Raw genomic sequence first — 18,551 nt, forward strand, 5'->3', positions numbered from 1 at the left:
TTAAAAGCCTTGAAGTTCCGTTACCACCCGCTTCTCAGCCTTTCCTCCAGAGCAGCCCAGCAGCAGCGAGCACAGCCACCCTGTGGAAAGCAGGCCGTAGCTGAACGGCAGCTTTGTTTTCTTTAATAACAACTCCGTACAGGAATACAATAGGAAAGGCACTCCCTGGAGTATCCGTAATGCTTCCAGAAATAAGGCAGCTGAGTTCGAGGCGGCTCCAGTTTCGATACGAGCCCCCGAGCCTGGCAGATAAACAGCTGGTTTGTAAGTCACTTAGGGCTGGACCAAATCAACCCCAATATTCCCCATTTTCCAATTGCCACCAATTCAGGGCAGCCCCGACCTAAAATCCGAGGGCTCCGCGGATCCTTGTCGCACGGCTGGAGCTCAGCTTCCTGTATCGATTTTCAAGCCACCAGCATTTTCAGTTGACAAAGGGGTTCGGTGCGTTCACCCGCTAACGCTGAACACATACGAAGTGGAAAACGCAGCTCACGCTCGGCAGTTGCACCCATTTTGTAGGGTCTGACATGCAACATGGGCAGCTTCAGGGTGAGGGTCGTGGTATCGCTATCAGCGGCTTTTTGGGGGAATTTTTGTCACACCCACAGCAGCAGATTTTGAGGATGGGGCCTGGGAAGTTTCTCTGCAGGTCGAGGAATCAAATGTGATTTAAAGGCTTGTGGAAGCTTGAAGAAAGCCCGAGAAGCTGTAATTCCTCTGCGGGTAATGCTGGCGGGCGGGGAGTGAAAGAGTTTGGAGGACAGCAGCTACGATCAGAACCGGCCGACCAATTCTGCGGCCACGAGCACACGAAGGAAAGCAGGCTGTCATTTAGGTAATTAAAGAGAAACCGGAAAATTACAGGAAAGAGTTAACAAGGGGAAACCATGGCGCAAGTGCTGTGTTTCACCGCAATTAATTTCATGGCAGTGGGCAGAGCCAGAGCCTCCCACCCTGAGCTGCCCCCACGCAGGGAAAACGCTGGCGCAGCGCTCGGCCGTGTCGACGTGGCACGGGGTGTCCCAAAAGACACGCGACCGAGCAGCCCACTCCTGTCCTGGCAGTTGGTGTCCTACACCCCGGAGAACCACCATGGATCAAGGACTAAATGTGTTGGGTGCTGCAAGAAAGGTACAGCAAAGGCATCGCCTTTATTAGCTTCTTTGAGCTTTTAGTTAAAAAATAAGTTCAAATTCTGATAAGGGAACACATCTTGCCCAACAGTCAAAGACAAAATCAGTTAAATGCTAAGAAGCCGGTCACGTTATGTTTGGCCGTCGCTAAAAGAGCCTGTACAAACACCTGACCTTGTTACAAGCCTTCGTTGGAATAAATCGCCCCTGACTGGGGAAGCGTTGCTTCGCCCCTCTCGTGGGTGACAGCTCTCACAGAATCACAGCATGGTGGGGGTTGGAAGGGACCTCTGTGGGTCACCCAGCCCAACCCCCTGCCGAAGCAGGGTCACCCAGAGCGGGCTGCACAGGACCGCGTCCAGGCGGGTCTTGAATATCTCCAGAGAAGGAGACTCCACAGCCTCCCCTGCCACAACCTCTCCCCTTTCAACAACGTAGGAAGCAGCTCTAATTGCACTAATTGGGAACTTCTTCTAAACATTATTTGTCTCTCTCTACACGGCAAGAAATCCAGAACGAAAACAATAAAATAATTAAAAAAAAAAAAAAAAGAATACTTGGCTGTGTCATACTCTATAAATATTTCTGAGCCACCGTAAAAAAAAAGGTAAGAAAAACAGTTCCTGTGTCGTAACAACTACACACTTGAGATTCTTAAAAAACAAGCTAATATTTAACCTGAGCTCTCCTCTGTAAAAATAGTTTTGTTAATCTTGGCACAGTTCCATGTTGTATTTCCAGATAAAATATCCGCCCACGTAGTCACATCTTTTTGCCACTTGTGAGTCTTTCAAATGCTCCGAGAACCACAGAAAAACATCAGGTAGCTTTCCGCTGCAGCTGAGGGGCTGATGATCTTCAGTGCTCAAAAGTAGTTCTATATCGGAAACTTCTTCATCCACTGTCGAAAATTAAAGATTTCTATGAAAAGACAGGAAAATTTCCTCTAAAATCTGTTAAGCACTCACCTATGTGTCACTTTACTATCTAAATTTTCACACTGCAAACAGCATAAAAACAGAGTAAAAATACAAAGAGGGGAAAGGTAAACAAGGCACTTCGCAGGAGGACAGTGGTCTCAGGGACGCCACCAGAGCGTTACCAGATAAAATCTTTCCAGTTTGTTTTGCCCAAAGGAATGATCTTTGTGCCATCGGCCCCACGAGTGGTGGCACACGCTACGGTGTCCCAAACTGAACACATCCTTTTACTCGCTGCTGTCCTCCGTTGTTCTTCCACTCTCCCCCACCCAATCTCTCTCTAAAGGAAAAACAAGGGACTGATGAAAACAGCTAAATCACTGGCAGCTAGTCCGGAAATCAACCTCATGTTTATCAGCGCACCTGCCCTCACATGGTTTCAAAGCAATTAAAAAAATACAACAAACAAACCAAACCCAATCAAATCAATTGAATCACTTCTCTACATGAAACTGCACAAACATTCATTGTTCCTGGACCCGCTATCAACTCCGCAAAAGCTGCTTTGGATTTAACTAATCACAGGGATTCAGTGCCTTTTAATAAACAAAGAAAATAAGAATTCTGCAGCAGCCAGTGACTTGCACAGTCGCTAATTCTTGCCACGGCCCTACAGTGGACTGGGGCTACGCTTGTTCCCCCAGTTCTCTCTCACTTGAAGCACATGAGACAGCTTCTGTAGGCTGAGCGTACGCTTACCACGCTGCTGCATCAGCACCGTGCTCAGCAATTTGAGGGATTTGCTCCTGAAACTTTTTAGCATCAGTAGTTTCAGGATGCAAGTCACGGCGCTGGCTTCGATCTCTACAGCCTCCGGCTTTTAGCTTAGGGCTCTCTCCAGGAAAAGAGGAGTTCTCTACACAGGAACGTTACAGCAGAGTAAGGTACGGCATTCCGGCTACTCAGCACCTGCTTCCTTCAAGAGCCCCATTAGCACGCACTCAGCAGACCCAACTTATTTTAAAAGAAGCCTTAGAGTCTCCAGACTTAATGCAGCAGCAGACGAGGGTGCCACAAACCAGGACCGCTCCCCAGGGGCACCGAGGGTTCGGCTCCGCAGGAGGGAGACGGCTCGGGGCCCGCGGTTTGGAGATGCCGAGAGAGAAGAACTGAGCGCCAGCTCCACACCGGCTCGAAGCCGATCGGCACGAGAGACCCAGCGCCACTCCAGCTTGCTGTGTAATAACTTCCCTTTGCAGACACGTGCTTGGGCTGTGCCAGCACTTGAAGACTTCTTTTCTTGTTGGTTTTTCCCCCCATTGTTGCTAGTTCTTTCTCAGTTTCAAGTGGCATTTGGTATTTTAACCGTATCTGGTTGCTCTTTTGTCCTCAGAACGAGACAAGATGGTGCCTACTGAAAGCATCCAATTCACATTCATCAAACAAATAATCAGAGAGTGAGAAATTTCCTGATTCAAAAAGAAAAACAATCCGCTATGGGCAAGGCTGCTTTTTATATTCTGGAACAGCTCTATTCAATACATTCCACTTTTGGAGCTCTGAGCCCAGGAACAATATGCGAAACCAGCCCTTGGCCGTGGCACTGAAAAACACTTCCCAGCCTCTTACTCAACAATGTTCACATCCTTGATCCTGTTATCTGTAGCACACAGAAGGATTTTAACTACAATATGTGGTGTGCAGGTACTCGGGAACAGAGCTGCGAGATCCGGCTGCCCAGAGGATGAGGACCATGCCTGGGAAAGTTTAATTAACCCACCAGAGGAATTACTTGCTGCCTTAATATCTGTTTGCTGTTACAGTACTCACAAGAGTTTTACTGAGAAAGTATTCAGAGCAGTGCACTCAGAATCCCATGCTAGGCTCATCTCTGAAGTCCACCGACTTGTATGCTGCATTTATAAAGAGGGAAACAAAAAGGCCAACCAAAAACCATCAAGATGAAAACTCCTTCATACTCACAAAGCATCACAGAGAAAACAACGGAAGCTTAGCATCTCTTTCTTCTGCAGCACGTAACTGGGTTCTGTGAAGAGCTTGGGTGGGTTCTGTGAAGAGCTTTGGCAAGTTCTGTTGTCTGTAGTGTGATGCAAAAACACTACGTGGAAATCAAAGAAGTCAGATAACAAAAATGACAGAGCTGCCAGGTTCCACCTGGCGAGCAGCACGGACACCCTTCTTGACTCCCTCTTCTCATCCCTCCTCTGAGCAGGGCATGGAATCCAACAGGCACAAATTCTTCCTGATTAAATTCTAAGGGTTCTATTTGATAGAGATGATGTTCTAAAGCGCAGCTGAAAACAGCCTCAGGTAAGCCTGGTTTAATGCACAGATTCGCTGGCCTGCACAGATTAACTAAAACACGCTTGACAAGTTTTTGCCCAGAACCGCTCTGAAAGCAGACCAAAGTTCTACAGATGTGGTTCAGAAGCCACCCCCGCCAGTAAACACCAGCCTGCTTCATTTTCTACCCATTAAAGCGACCGTTCCGAACAAGAAGCCGACTTCCAAGCTCAACAATGCAGCATCAGGTCCTAAAGTCGAGGCATGCTCGCTACCGCGGGACAGCCGGTTTATGCGAGCGGTGCGGTGCCAGCCAGTCAGCAGGAGCCAGCCAGCTGACACGGCTGGGTGAGAGCCACAAGCAGCCACTGTTCGGCAGAGAGCTTTTCAGGAATCCCTCCTACAAGACAGTCTTTGCAAAAGGCTACACTGCTGCCGTCTATCTCGCTGAATGAAATCCCGCAGATGAACTGCTGAACAAAACACCCTTTCAGTTCACGCAAACGCTGGCGTACAACCTTTACACTCTGCCAGTCAGTCCCAGCACAGCGAAGTTTTATGGTTCTGAACGTTATCAAAATTGCTTTGTCTGTTCCTCACAGCAACATTGTTCCGGTCAAGTTCATCTAAGGATAAAAGGAGTGCAACATTTTTAGAGAGGCAACACCTTGCAGGAGAAAGCTGAGGTGTCAGCATGCAGCATCAGGAGTCTACTTTAAAACCAAAGGCCTAAATTCTCCCTTTGTGATCCGCACCAGCACAAGTTTAGTCATTCCTAGCAACGAGTGGTACAATCTCCTTGTTAAACAAGGTGGAAATTCTTAAGGACATTTACGAAAACAAGCAAGCACCCCCTTCTCCAATGACTCCTATTGCCCACATACTCACGGCAGAAACTCCCCATCAGCGTTCACGCTCGTAAAACAACTTGCCATGACAGCTATCTACAGGTTACTTTCTCTGACCGTTGAGTATGTTCTCTGACCCTGCAACAAAGGAACGAAAACTACTAACCCACAAAAACTCTAAAGTTATTTCAGCTGAGAGTCTGGTTTAAATTAATACACAAAACTATTCTATACATCACCTATTTCCAATACTGTCCTCCTTTCCACAAACACGCCTCGCGTAATAAACCAGTTCTGAACGTACGTCATACTTGTGTTCGCTTTTTTCTAGACCTCCTACAGCCTGCTCCGAAATGAGTTCTTCCTTCCATCTGTTTAAGACACATGGAAAAGTCAAATCCTGTTGTGACCTCAAGGAGCCATACCAAATCCTATCCAAAAAATTCAAGTACTCCATGCTAAGGGATGCAGGAATTTTCTCATTCGGGAAGCATGAGCAGGATATTGATGATAATGTCACAGCACAAGTCAAGCACAAGGGAAAGGATGTACACAGTCACCCTTCCCGGCCACCTACACCTAGGCACGGGAGAGCAATACGTACCCTATTAATGCTGCTGCTGTCTGGATGGCAGCGAGGGCTCGCGTGGAGGAGGGTGCTAAGCTCCAGATCAGCAACCATCTGTCAAGACTCAGCCAGCACGTGCTGCAGCTTACTGACAGGGGAACTGCTGTCCTGGAGGAGACACAAAGTCAGCCAAAGTTATGAAACCATCTTTTTGGACTTCGTCAAAGGATTGTCACATACCAAGAATCGTCACTTTCATTTTGAAATGCCTCAGTTCGAGGTGTTACTGCGTAGCACTGCTCCAGGCTAAGTGCTGGTATTTCTGCTAAACACAGGGGTTTCTCCTAGTGTCAGCTTTTTAACAGCTCTCCACACACGCACGTGTGCACAGCGCACACAGCAGCAGTACTTCCATGACAAAGGAGAGAGTAAACAAAGACAAGAGAAAGAGGGGAGGCCAGGCAGAACAAGAAAGAAACCATCTGCAATAGCTTCTAACAACTGTGACCAAGCGTACTCAGATATTGTGCTTTACTGCAATTAACACGTATCAGCCAGCATCCACTATCTTCAAGCCTTTCATTTCAAAAGCTTATTGTTTTTGAACTGACGTATGCTGTTCAATACCTACTGAGACCACAAGGAATTCTTCTGAAAACATCTTTTACCACTTTTGCCTTAAACCTGCTGTCTCATCATTCAAGTCCCTAGCTCTTCCACGCCAGCAAACATTTGCTTTCCCACCATCAGTCACAATTCCCCTTAAAATTAATGAAGCGCATCCTGCAATAAAATACTGACTTCGTCCAAGGTAGCACTGCAGCATCTACTTGTTGGCTTAGTCACCGAAAGGTTAGTGATCTCCAGAGGGAAGTCTTCTTCAGAGAATTTCTCCCATCTCTGAGGCCAGTCTCCTTTCTGGGTGGATGTCAAACAGGGAGAATCCAAGTGGAAAGAATTCAGATCTACATTTTCTTCACTGTTAAAAAAAAAAACCCAGACGTTGCCAGAAACAGTACCACCATCCTTTTTAAACTTTCAAAGGAAAATCATGGGACAACATCAGTAATTATGGGCCCTGAGCCAAGAAAACCACCAAGCATGCCAGATTTCTCTGTTCCTCAGAGTGCTTCCCATCTTTCGCAGCTTCATTAGATCGGTGTCATCCACTGAGGATGACAGTCTGACATCCAACCAGTTTCAAGAACAGCTCCACTACCATGTGCTTGAGTATCTATTTAACCTTGCAAAGAGCACACACAAAGCAACATCTAGTTCCTCCCCATAATCCGTTACTCTTTCTTCTCTCATACACTACTCCCTTTTTTTTTTTTTGTAATCAACAATTAGGAAAATTAATATTTGTAGGTGTACTTGTCAAGGGAATTTCGCAGTCTTTTAAAGTCCTCATCTCACTTCAGAGATCACAGGAGACCTTTCCCAAAGAGGCTTTCTTGTATTTAAAACACAGCAGCAAACAGGAAAGCGCTGTTTGGGCAAACTGTGGCGAAACCCAGAACTCCGCTGCCTGACTACCATTTCAGCGCGGGGCTGAAGCAGACGATCTGTTGGCACACATCTTCCCCGGGGTTTTAAAGCAGAACAAAATACTAATTTAGCACTGGGTCTATCTGAGTGGATTTAGGAATATCTGAAAAGCAATTTAAATGACAGAGCAACAGATCATACCCTGCACAGCATTACTGTCCGAACACTGACTCACAGGCATCGCAGGCATGTCCTTATGCAAAAGGTCTTTAGCTCTTCATACGCATGTCCAATGATTGAAATTCTTCTCTAACACCTTTCCCACACTAAAAGTTCCCTTTATTACAGCCTACCCTAGAGAAAAACAGTTCTCAATCTCCATTCTGTAAATCGCTATTTTATCAAAAGGTACTAAATCCCTCACTCGGCTCCAGCACCAATTAATCACAAATTAAGACTAGAACTAATCAAAGCTGTAGCATATTAGAAACCACCTCGATCTCCCTGACAAAGCCCTCCTCCCCTGGGATCACCTTTACCTGTGCTTTTCGGGCTTGTACAAAGACGCGCCCTGGTTTCTGCCAGCAGTTTCAAGCTAGGCAGTGAATTTCATTTTCCACTGCTAATTTCCACTTCATACAGTTTTTAAGAAGTAAACAGAGACCACCTCCCCAAAATAAAACATTGCTGTATGCATCACACGTCTGCATAAAACAGAAGCACAGTGCTAGCACTGCCTGGATCGGATAAATAATTAAACAATACACACATTTTAAAGAAAACACTATCTTCAAATTTACAACATTTCATTAAATATTCTTTACATATTTATTTTGGTAGAACAACACTTTCTGTACCTGGCCACACTGTTAGAAAAAGGTTTCTTTTCTAAAGACATTCAATCTAAGAAACAGCCCCGGTGAGCGATGCCAGCTCGGCAGTGTCTGCTGTGTCTCACTTCACTTCTCTCGTGAAACACTGGGCTACAACAGGCTTTGAAGAGAGAAGAGCTCACGTTTGTGCGCTTCTAACAAGGAAAGGCTTTGGAGAGATGCGAGGGAACCAGCTGCAGCAGCCCAGAACAGGGGATGGGAGGAGATGCAACGGGCACAGCCAGTTTTGAAGCATACGCAGAGGCTGAGAGGCAGGGAGTGGGGAAAACAGGTTTGATTTTGAGGCAGGGAGACGACTCAAGACCGGGTGGCTCAGCCCAGCGGGAGCAGACTGAACAAGTACCTGCTGACGCTCCATCTTTAAAACCAGAACTGAGATAAAAATCCAAAGGCAGCAAACTTTGGTCCAACATAAGTGATGTCACTAAGTCAGGGCAGACAGAAACAATCCCTGCACTACGGCATTTCACAACCTCGCTTGCAGTTGGAGAAGGTATTGGACTGTGTTAACAGCTTCTTGTTGGCTGCTCCAGAATTCCAGAACTCATGTCAAAAATATTTGCTGGGCTGACAGGGAGGTGCCGGCACCCTTCCCTACGCACAAATACATCAGCAGCACTACGAAGCCAGCGCTGGAAAACTGGAGGACCCAGATTCAAGTCCCAGAAGGAATGTTGTGTTTGGTCTCCACCACTAATGCCTTAACAGAAGCCCACACAGAAGACTGCAAGCTACTGCCTTCCTCCCATTTACCGGGCGAGAATTTATTCGGTGGCAAATCAAGAGGGAGCGGAGGCTGGAAACCAGACAGTCTGGGACTTGCACTGAGTCAATCCGTCTCAAATCAGCAGGGATGCTGGGACCAAATGTGGGCATCAACAAAACTTGACAGCTCAGCAGCAAATCCCAAGCAGGCAGAGCAGCCCTCCCTTACTGCAGGATCTCTCTCTATCTGCATTGCCCGGGTTGAATTTGTTCCTTCTCCGCTAAAAGCCCCTTAAGGACAAGAGAAAAAGTGAAAGCACTTCTCATGATTCGGCCTCAGAAGAGATTTGGAGGGGTGGTAAGGTGTCGTCTGTGCTGCTGGGGGAGCAGGTAAGAAAGCTCAGAGCAGACGTAAGGTGCATGGAGTCTTTCTCATGATTTATGGACAGCAGAAACCAGAGAGTCCACGCACAGCCCAGCTAAGCTGTGTGGGAATGTGCCAGGACAGCATTCTTTTTCAATGGCTGCCCATTCACCTCGTTTCTGAACAGGTCTGTCTCACTGCAGTAACCATTTCTATAATATTTTTGTTTTAAAAGCAGCACAGAATGAAAGCATTCGTACATCAGATATTTCCATTCCATAACATTAATTTGTTTGGACGCTGGGCAGACTTGCTGGCTAAAATTCTCAGCAGGTTTGAACAGCCGTTCATTCACTGCACTTGTCAAACTACCAGCTGAAAAGCTGCTACCCCTTCGCTCCTCTCTCTAACAGGCAGCATGAAATGTCTGTAAAACTTCAGAAATCCTTCTAAAATAGAGCTGGTAAGTCAGTCGATTTTCTGAAAGGAATTAGAGGAACCAACACAACTATTCCACAGAAAGTCACAGCTCTGAATGCCCTTGCTTGTGCAGGCATAAAAGCACTTCTATAAACGCGACGCAGCATTTAGATCTCAGATACCCTCCAATACCTCTAAGACACTCCAGTATTTTTCTGACACTTCTCAGCATTACAAACCTCATTCCGCTCATCCCCAGCCACAAGTCCTTCCTCCCACAATCTCAACCCAGGGATCGAGTCCCACGACCAAAGACGCACTGGAGGGTGGACAGATTGCTGTCCTCTAAATCTTGCCATCGCATTTTCCTGACCTGAGTGAGGAATGGAGCCTGTGCGGAACAGCCATGTCCTACATTCTTGCCCAGCCACTGTGCGATTTCTCAACAGAAATAACACAGTAAATCATCACACAAAATCTAGGTTTGCTTCTTGCCTTATAGAAACATCACTGTAGAAGTCCAGCTCTGGTCAGAACATATTTTAGCCACCAGATGACCCACCAGATTTACAAGCAACATCTGGCATTCCAAAAAGTCGTAAGATTTTTTTAAACCTGCATTTTTCTCAATTAGTTTATTTGGCAAGTTACGTGGTACAGCAGCTTCTCCCACCCACGCAGCTCTTGAGGATGAGAGATGCGAAAAAATAAATGCATAAAAATAGAATCATGATACCTTAGAGCTATGTTAACTTATTTTAAATGTGCTACTTTTCAAGCTGGTAGACTAATTTTAAAACAGCAGTTACTTTAAACCTCACTTGAGATAATACAAATTATCGAGAGATTGTACATCAGAATTTCTACATAACTCCAGCCTGTACCTATTTCTTAAATGTAACAAGCATAGAACCTTTTTGGGCTGGCACATTTCATCTCTGGTGCAGTTTTCAGACAGCTGCAATCTTTTCCATGCCATAGACTTCCATCTCCTTTTACGGGTTTGAAAATCTTAACCATTCTGGATCTGATACTGGCTTCCACCGTGCATCTTTATTTCTGATGAAGTTATTACTACAGGAATGAGATTCAGACTTGTGAATTGCAGCAGGAGTCTCTCTGCCTTTTCGACCAAATCAAATTCCAGTTCTCTCTTCCCAGGCTTTATTTGCATTATCAGTTTTGTCAGATGTGATGGTGTTGTGGATCAAAGCACTCGGCGAATCTACGCAAGAACTGACATTAAGCTGGTGCTCGTATTCAGGTGAAGATGACTCAAAGGTTTGTCGGTCTCTGCTTTCCACTCCATCCTCAGAAATTTCCCTGTTTCTCAATGGCCTTGTGCTGTTTGCCTCACAAAAGACTTTGCTGTGTAGCTCATCAAAGCTTGATGCAACATCCTGCTTCTCTTCTTCTTCCGCAAGGACAGCCAAGACTTTCACAACTTTTTGACACAGGTTTAAGTACGCTGGGGTAGTTTCCTCCGAGTCTGATGCATTCAGTAACAGTCTGTTATCTACTTCGCACATCTCAGAGGGGGTGCTTACCCTACTTTTTGGAACCCGTGCAGTTCCACACTCCTTGCATATCATCCCGTGGGTGCCCTCAGTCCTAACCGTGTCTGTCTCGCAGTGAGTTTCAGGGGCAGAGAATGCTGTACCTACGCTACAACGGCATGACAGAGAAAACAGTCAGAAATACTGCATTCAGAGAGCACACGTAACCCTACCCAAGGTTAAAGCTACACATTAACCAGAGGCTGCAGCCATGGTTCTGTGGGAGTTCACACACCAACAGGCAGCTGTATCCTGCCAAAACCCGACAGCAGTCTGCCCAGATTTGGCTGTGACTTTCCAAAATCAGTCTGAGAGTTCCCTCCTGTTTTACATAGTGCGGGGATGCTGTCTGAACCTCCAGGGTTTGCACCAGTTCCCTAATCTGAAAGCAAAATAAACTTTGATTTTTAAACAAAAGCAGCAGCGGGCCAGATTAACACCCCTACCACCAGACTATTCAATTTTTTCAAAAATCATTAACTGTCTGGCCTGTACACAACACTTTATTCTGTGATTGACACTCACGGTGTGTCCTGACCACGTGAAAAAAGGTATCCAACAACTTCACTGCATGTTTGTGGTTGAGTGCAGCAAAGCCATCTCGACACAGCACACATCTCTTTTAGGATGTTAGTTGTGGCTGAACAGAGAAGTCTCTCTCAGAGAATTCACTACTAAAAAAAAAAGAAGATTCCTTTACCTCCTTTCATGTGCCACTTTTTCACGCTTTTGCCTTAGTCCCTGAGAGCTCTCCAAATTGACATGAAGGAATTGCAAGTCACGCTGCTGTTTTAAGTAGATCTGTTTAAAGACAGCAATGTGCATTAGTGAAAGTCTGGAGTGCAGGAACATTGTCACCAGGTACTGACACGTTGCTTGTCTTCCAAAAATAACCTCAGAACATTTCAACAAACCAATACCTGGACTCAAACTATTGTCCAAGCCTTCCAAATCTAAGGGGCCATCTCCATATGTAGTTACAAAAACAACATTTTGCAGCAACAAACAGTATTTCTATTACAAGACTGCGGCATTCTTCTAAGACGGAACCACACTCAACCATAAATACAGTATCATTACTGTCACTTGATATTTAATACATGCTGTTATTACATTGTTCAAAGTTTGGCAGAATTACAGGACATGAACGATGATCATGGTATTTGGCTTTCACTGCAGAGGGGGTTTGTAAAGCTAATGTAGAAGATAACCTACTGATAGTTATTTGCAACAAAAGAAACCTAAACATGCCCGGAGAGCGTCCAGCGAGTGCAGCTGAAAACGCTGTTTGAAGTCTCTTGAAAAACAGATCTTTCAGCACGCCACAGGCCCTTCACGCCGCCTGAGTTCACCTTGGGCAAGCGTGCAAGGCAGCATGCCCCACTCCACGTGCCGTCCCGGAGCCTAGCACTCTCTGGTTCTACACACACGCTGACCAACTGTTATCTCAACACGGTGCCCCACTCTGCCGCTGTGAGGGTGGTATTTACTCATTGGAGGACCGAGTTAATACAGTTATACGAAAAAGGCCAAAAGCGCATGTAAATACAAGGATTTGTACTATGGGCTTTTCATTTTAACAAAAAAAAAAAAAAAAAAAGAAATCATCATTCTGTAGGGATCCCAGCAAGGCAGAAATGGTAAGAAACAGAAACAGCCTCATTTTTTTTTCTTAATTAAGGATAGCTAGAGCTAACTTTTTTATACCGTTCCCTGCAGATCCAATGTTACTGAAAAATGCCTTCATAATTTCAGAGTAGACACACAATTAGGGCTGTACCTGTCGCAAACTGGATAGTTCTGTGTCAGTCCACGCTTGTTTAGACTTGGCAGACTGAAGAAGCTGATCCTTTCTCTTTGCTTTCTCAACTGTTTCGAAACATAGACAATTTTCAAATTACTTAAAGCAAACAGACACAAAGCAAGTCCATTTATTAACGCATATGATTGTAGCAGTAGAAACAGGTACCTAGACAAAATAAAAACTTTTTCTTAAGATCAGCAGGATCTGTTTCCCGTCCAAATACAAAGAGCATAAAACCCATAAGGCAACCAAACAAATCAAGTATCTTTCTTGGACTTTTCACCAGCACCTAGCTTTATTTTACTAGCAGCAACATCCTGGTTCATTGACTGATTTATTTTACTTTTTCTTGTTCACATTCTTCCATGGAAAGGAAATTCAGTAATTCATTCTAATTCATGCCTTGCACAGGGAAGAGCTGGGAAATACTTCCCATTACTAGTGTTTTTAAAATAATGAGACACGGGATCAGTATTTGGCAAAGGTAATCGCAGGTAAAAAGTGACAGGCAAGGAAACCATCTCCCAGCAGACGACATCTTTGGTCACCTCCTCTTGCAAGGCATATTGCTTGTCTGGAAGAACGCTGCAGCCAACAAGCAGCCTGCCTTCCCTACTCGCTGCAAAACAGAAGAGTTTCTCTCTGCCCAAATCCAAAGCGAAGCTACCAACCCACAGCAAGCTGCGGTTCACCAAGTCCTGCATATGAACCTGCCTAAACCAAACCCAGCAGCTAAACAAGGGAAAAAGTGAATTTGCAAACATAATTCTTCCATACAAACGCTGGGCAGAGTGAGCGGTAATTTCATAGGGCCTAAGCTTTACGTTTTGCACGTGGCTTCTTTTCAGGGGGTCACCATTCTCTAGGCAACCTGCGTCAGACGGGAGAACGCCAGCCCATTTATTGCATTAATACCACAGCACACGCGAAAGCCTCAAAAATTTTCTAGAGAGACTCCTCTGAGCCACTCGCTCCTCTGTGCATAATCACACCGGTGAACGTTGTGCTCTTACAGGCTTTTATAAACTGGCCTTGCAGAAGCCCTAGATACTGCTGTCATAGAAGAATGACACGCACAAAAGCATATACCGTTCTTAAACTGCAAGAAAGGTAGATAAGCAGCTGCCTCCTTCACAGAGATCAGTGAACTGTCGCTGCCCAGAAGTCTCCGAGCTGTTCAAAGCCACAGCCTGAAAATCCAGCTGCCCACACTCACCAACAAGCGCGAGCTCGTTCCGCAAGCAGCCGTTATTTCTTGTTGGAGGTGAAGGATTTCTTCCTGCTGCTTCTTATTTTCTTTCATCTTTTCACAGAGGTCATCTTTAAAACAAAATGGAGCAGTTCCCAGAATGAAAAGGAATCCTGCTGGTCTGCACCGAATTAGGTGCCCAGCATAGACATTTACCTTTCAGATCCTTTGCTACAAGCATTAGTTCTTTCAGTCTCAGGCTGAGGTCTTGCTTTTCTTTGTGGAGACTGAATTCCTCCGCCTTTGCTGCACGCAGTGCACTTTCCAGCTTTCTGAATTTAGATGTAAACTCAGTAATGTGGTCAATTGTTTCAAGCATGATCTCATCCTGAAACGGGAAACAAAATGCGTTCTCATTTATTGTTTGATCTTCACGTATGGATTTTGACAAAACAACAGTGCATCCTGCGACAGTAGTTTTAGCTACTTCATAGATTTTCTTCTGAGCTCTTGTGGAAAAAACCCAAAAATTAAAGCCAGGAAACCAGCTTGTTCCTGAATGTAAACCAGTTTATTTGTTGACCACTTTTTCCTCCTCCAAGAAGCCTAAGAATGAACCAACAGCGAGACCAACAGTGACTAAACCACTGTGGTACCATCACCAGTAACTGCCCTGCAGCTTGACCACATCTGGGGCCTGGTGAGATGACAGATGGTACCTTCAGCTTCAGCAGAGTAAGCAGCTCCTGTTCCCTTGCTTGCAGCTGGCCTGTTCTAGCAGACAGTTCCAAAACCGAGCAGTGGAGACTTTGGTTTTTCTCCTAGTGAACAGAAATAAGAGTGTTGGCTACTATTTCAGTGATTCAGAGGTACTATTTTTTCCAGTAAATGTGTGAACAACTTTATTTAAACATCATGAATGGCAGCGTGGGATTCCAAGCAAGCTGTGAGGCTCTGGAGAAAAGAGGACTGGAACAAAAAATGTTCCCCTATTCATTACAACCAAACCTGCTTGCAATCAAGGGTCTTAATATCCTGCATGAATTAAGTCAAGCTGATTAGACAGATGAAAATGCAGAATACTGCTTTACCTTATTGTATACAGGGGGAAAATTATCCCAATAAACACTTCATTGCCAAATCACTTTAAAAAAAAAAACTAGAACCCTTGAATACCACTTATTTTCATATCCTTAAACTGGTTTCAGAACGTTACAGTCCATCACAGTCACCAAAGCTGCAAATAAAACCTTCTGGAACTTCCTAACCAAGCACCAGTATTGTTCCGGGGGCCAGCACTGCCTTTCGCAGTCACTGTGCCTAACGTTTCTGGAGGCAAGTTGGTTCTGAGCAGCGTTCCCCAAAACGCAGCAAACTCCAAATCCGAGATCAGGAAAGCTTTTTTGCCTTTCCCCCCTGCCACACACAAAAAATTAGAGCTATACCTTCATCTAACATTAGCGTACCAGAAGACAAAGGCAACTCATGAGCCTTAACCTGAAATAGTTCTCCACTAGTGACACTCACAAATGCCACCGGCGTTCTGCACACGCACGGACTGCAGAATCAGACCACCAGTCAACTCCTACCTCCAGAGCCTGAGAGTGAGCAGTTGCATCTGTTACTTTTAGCGACAGCTCTTCAAACTTCTGTTGCGTATTTTCAAATGCTGTCTTACTCCCATTCTGCTGAGATTCTAAGAACTTTAACCTTTGGGTCAGTGACTTTATAATTCCACTTCTCTTGTTCAGCTCATCTGTAAAGAAAGGAGACAGGGTATAGATGAGAAAACAGCTCAAATACCATCACGCAATTTTTTAAGTCTCAGAAATAATTTAATCCAGTGTTTTAAAATCATGTGATTCAGAAATGGATGCTCTGAAGCAGGATTCCCTAGCTACCCAGGTCAGATGGAATGCAGTGACCTCTGCGCTATGGCTGTCAACCAAGACGGCTCAGAGCTGCCGCGGGGCTCGCGGACGATGCCAGAGCTCTGCAGCAGAACCTCAGGGCCCAGGGCTCTGCAGCGCACCAGCGCGTTTGCACGTTGTTCTCTTCCCCCATATATATTTCATCAGATTTTTTTAAAGACTCCACAGAAGGTATTTACACACCCAAGAAAGAGCCAGAGAGCTTAGAGAAGGCTCCATGGTGACCTTAGAGCACCCTGCCAGTACCTGAAGGGGCCGACAGGAAGGATGGAGAGGGGCTTTTCACAAGGGTGTGTAGTGATAGGACAAGGGGTGATGGCTTTAATATAAAGGAGGGCAGATTTAGATTAGATAGTAGGAAGAAATTCTTCACCATGAGGGTGGTGAGGCCCTGGCCCAGGTTGCCCAGAGACGCTGTGGCTGCCCCCTCCCTGGCAGTGCTCAAGGCCAGGTTGGATGGAGCTCTGAGCAACCTGGGCTGGTGGAAGCTGTCCCTGCTCATGGCAGGGGGGTGGGAACCAGATGAGCTTTAAGGTCCCTTCCAACCCAAACCATTCTATGATTCTATTTGATTATCATCCCCCCTTCAAGATCAGATCACTTTGGTACCACTGTGGAAGTTCTGCTCCCAGAAAGAAGACAAACAAATTTAAGGCTGAAGGGTAGGAAACGGTTCCTTGTATGATGAAAAACTGCTCTGGAGGGGTCCAAGCACCTGAATGTACTTAAAAGGCCAGGGTCTTCTCTTTTAGAGGCACAATACATATTGTTTAATAAGTTGCATTGTTCTCCTAAAGTCAGTATTTTTTGCAGACCGCCTTCCCAGGCTAGCAGCTGTCAACCATGTCACCGAGCTCCCGATCACGATCTTTCAGTTCTGCAATCAAAAGCTGAAGCTCGCTCTTGCCTCTGTTTCCGAACGGTGCTGTTCCCAAGGGTTGGGCTAAGTTTCTATAAAAAGCAACACACAGAATACGTTTCAACATGAAGAAGCAGCGACGAATTCTCAGACAATAAACTCGGGGTTGTAATTGAAGTTAAAATATTTTTAGAATATAAACAGAGACCGTTCCAAAAAGCTCCTCAGGCTTGCGGTACCACCTGTGGTCCTTGGCTCCAACTGCCAGCGGTACAGCGACCACTTTAATGTTCAAAGAAAGAGGGCTGCCATGGCTGCTGCGCTTGGGCTCGTTACCTGAGGCGAAGCAGAGCGCGGCAGGGCCGGATTCACAGCGGAGCGGGGACCAGCGCGCTGCCAGGCGCTGGTGGATACCGGCCGGTATTTCGGGCTGTCCCGCCCCGCTCGGAGGCCGCCGCTGACCGAAGCACCACGCGGTCACCCGTCGAGGCCGCTGCTGACCCGGCGACCCCGCAGCGACGACAAACGCAGGCCCTGAGAACCGACCGCCCTGCGGCCTCCCGCGGGCGCCGAGGCCGGAGCAGGGCCCTGAGGTGGCACCAGCCGGGGCGAGCGGCCCCTCCGCCACCGCCCGCTCCCGGGGCGGACCCGCAGCTGCCCCACGGCCGCCCGCCCGCCCGCCCGGCCGGGGCCTTTCGCCTCCCCTCAGCCCTCAGCCCCCCGCGCCGAACCCACCGGCGCCCTCGCCCCGCCAGCCGCGGAGCGCCCGCCTCGGGCGCCGTCAGGCAGAAGCTCCGCCCCCCCCCCCCCGCGCAGCGGCGGCGCTGCGGGTTCGAACCCCGCGTCGGCCGCCGGCGCGGCTGCAGCCGCCCGGAAAAACGGGAGAATTAATTATGTTGTTAATAGGATACGAGTAAGAACCCGAGGGGATGTTCCAGCACGGCAGCAACGACTCCGCTCGACTTTTAAACGCTACAACCACAGCGATACCCTGCTCGTTAGCTACACCCTTCTCAGCTAAAGCCATCAGCTTACAAGCAAAAATCACATTGAAAAAGAGCTTTACTGGTAGAGGCCAGGGTGTGCAACGCACCACCCCGCTGGGTTTGACCTCATCGAGGTTCTGCGGTGACAGGAGAACGCCAATCCCAGGCCTCTGCCGCCTGGGAGCGTTTGAGGTCGTTCAGCGGAGCAGCAACGCACAGAGCACGCAGTCGGTGCTGGAAGCTGCTCGCAAGCATGCACAGAGCAGGCGTACTTTTCCGACATACTCACACGCTCCTCAGCATTTCCACTCCACAGAACAGAATAGTTCAGCTGGCAGGGACCTACAGCCAGCACCTAGGCCAACTGCCTGACCGCTCCAGGATTCATTTTCCTTTCATTCTTAGCAAACTCGTAGAATATTTGTCCCATTCTAAGTCTGCACGCAGGCACACGAGAGGTGTGAGTTTCTGTACATTAGCCACATGCCTTACTTAAGTTCAGCAGAAAGGACAGCAGATGAAAAATAAGCTTTTAATAAATTATTATTTTCCTGTAAGATTGTCAGAGAAAGCAGCTGTA

The 18,551-nt window shown here is 46.6% G+C and overlaps 1 protein-coding gene across 1 annotated transcript; it reads right to left on the reverse strand.

Annotated features, from left to right (window-relative positions):
- Window positions 1–1,155: 1,155 nt before the first annotated feature.
- CCDC62 (coiled-coil domain containing 62) lies at window positions 1,156–18,401 on the reverse strand. Its single transcript, XM_075434445.1, is given in 19 exon segments — window positions 1,156–4,135; window positions 5,813–5,944; window positions 6,578–6,755; window positions 10,560–10,662; window positions 10,665–11,311; window positions 11,903–12,003; window positions 12,983–13,071; window positions 14,223–14,256; window positions 14,259–14,326; window positions 14,412–14,583; window positions 14,915–15,016; window positions 15,785–15,951; window positions 16,885–16,965; window positions 16,968–17,025; window positions 17,027–17,077; window positions 17,322–17,457; window positions 17,721–17,845; window positions 17,962–18,108; window positions 18,345–18,401. Coding segments are annotated over 19 exon segments (2,538 nt in total). The 3' UTR covers window positions 1,156–4,045.
- Window positions 18,402–18,551: the final 150 nt, after the last annotated feature.

Source organism: Opisthocomus hoazin, chromosome 13 (assembly GCF_030867145.1).
Source record: "Opisthocomus hoazin isolate bOpiHoa1 chromosome 13, bOpiHoa1.hap1, whole genome shotgun sequence".
In the NCBI taxonomy this organism is placed as follows: domain Eukaryota; kingdom Metazoa; phylum Chordata; class Aves; order Opisthocomiformes; family Opisthocomidae; genus Opisthocomus; species Opisthocomus hoazin.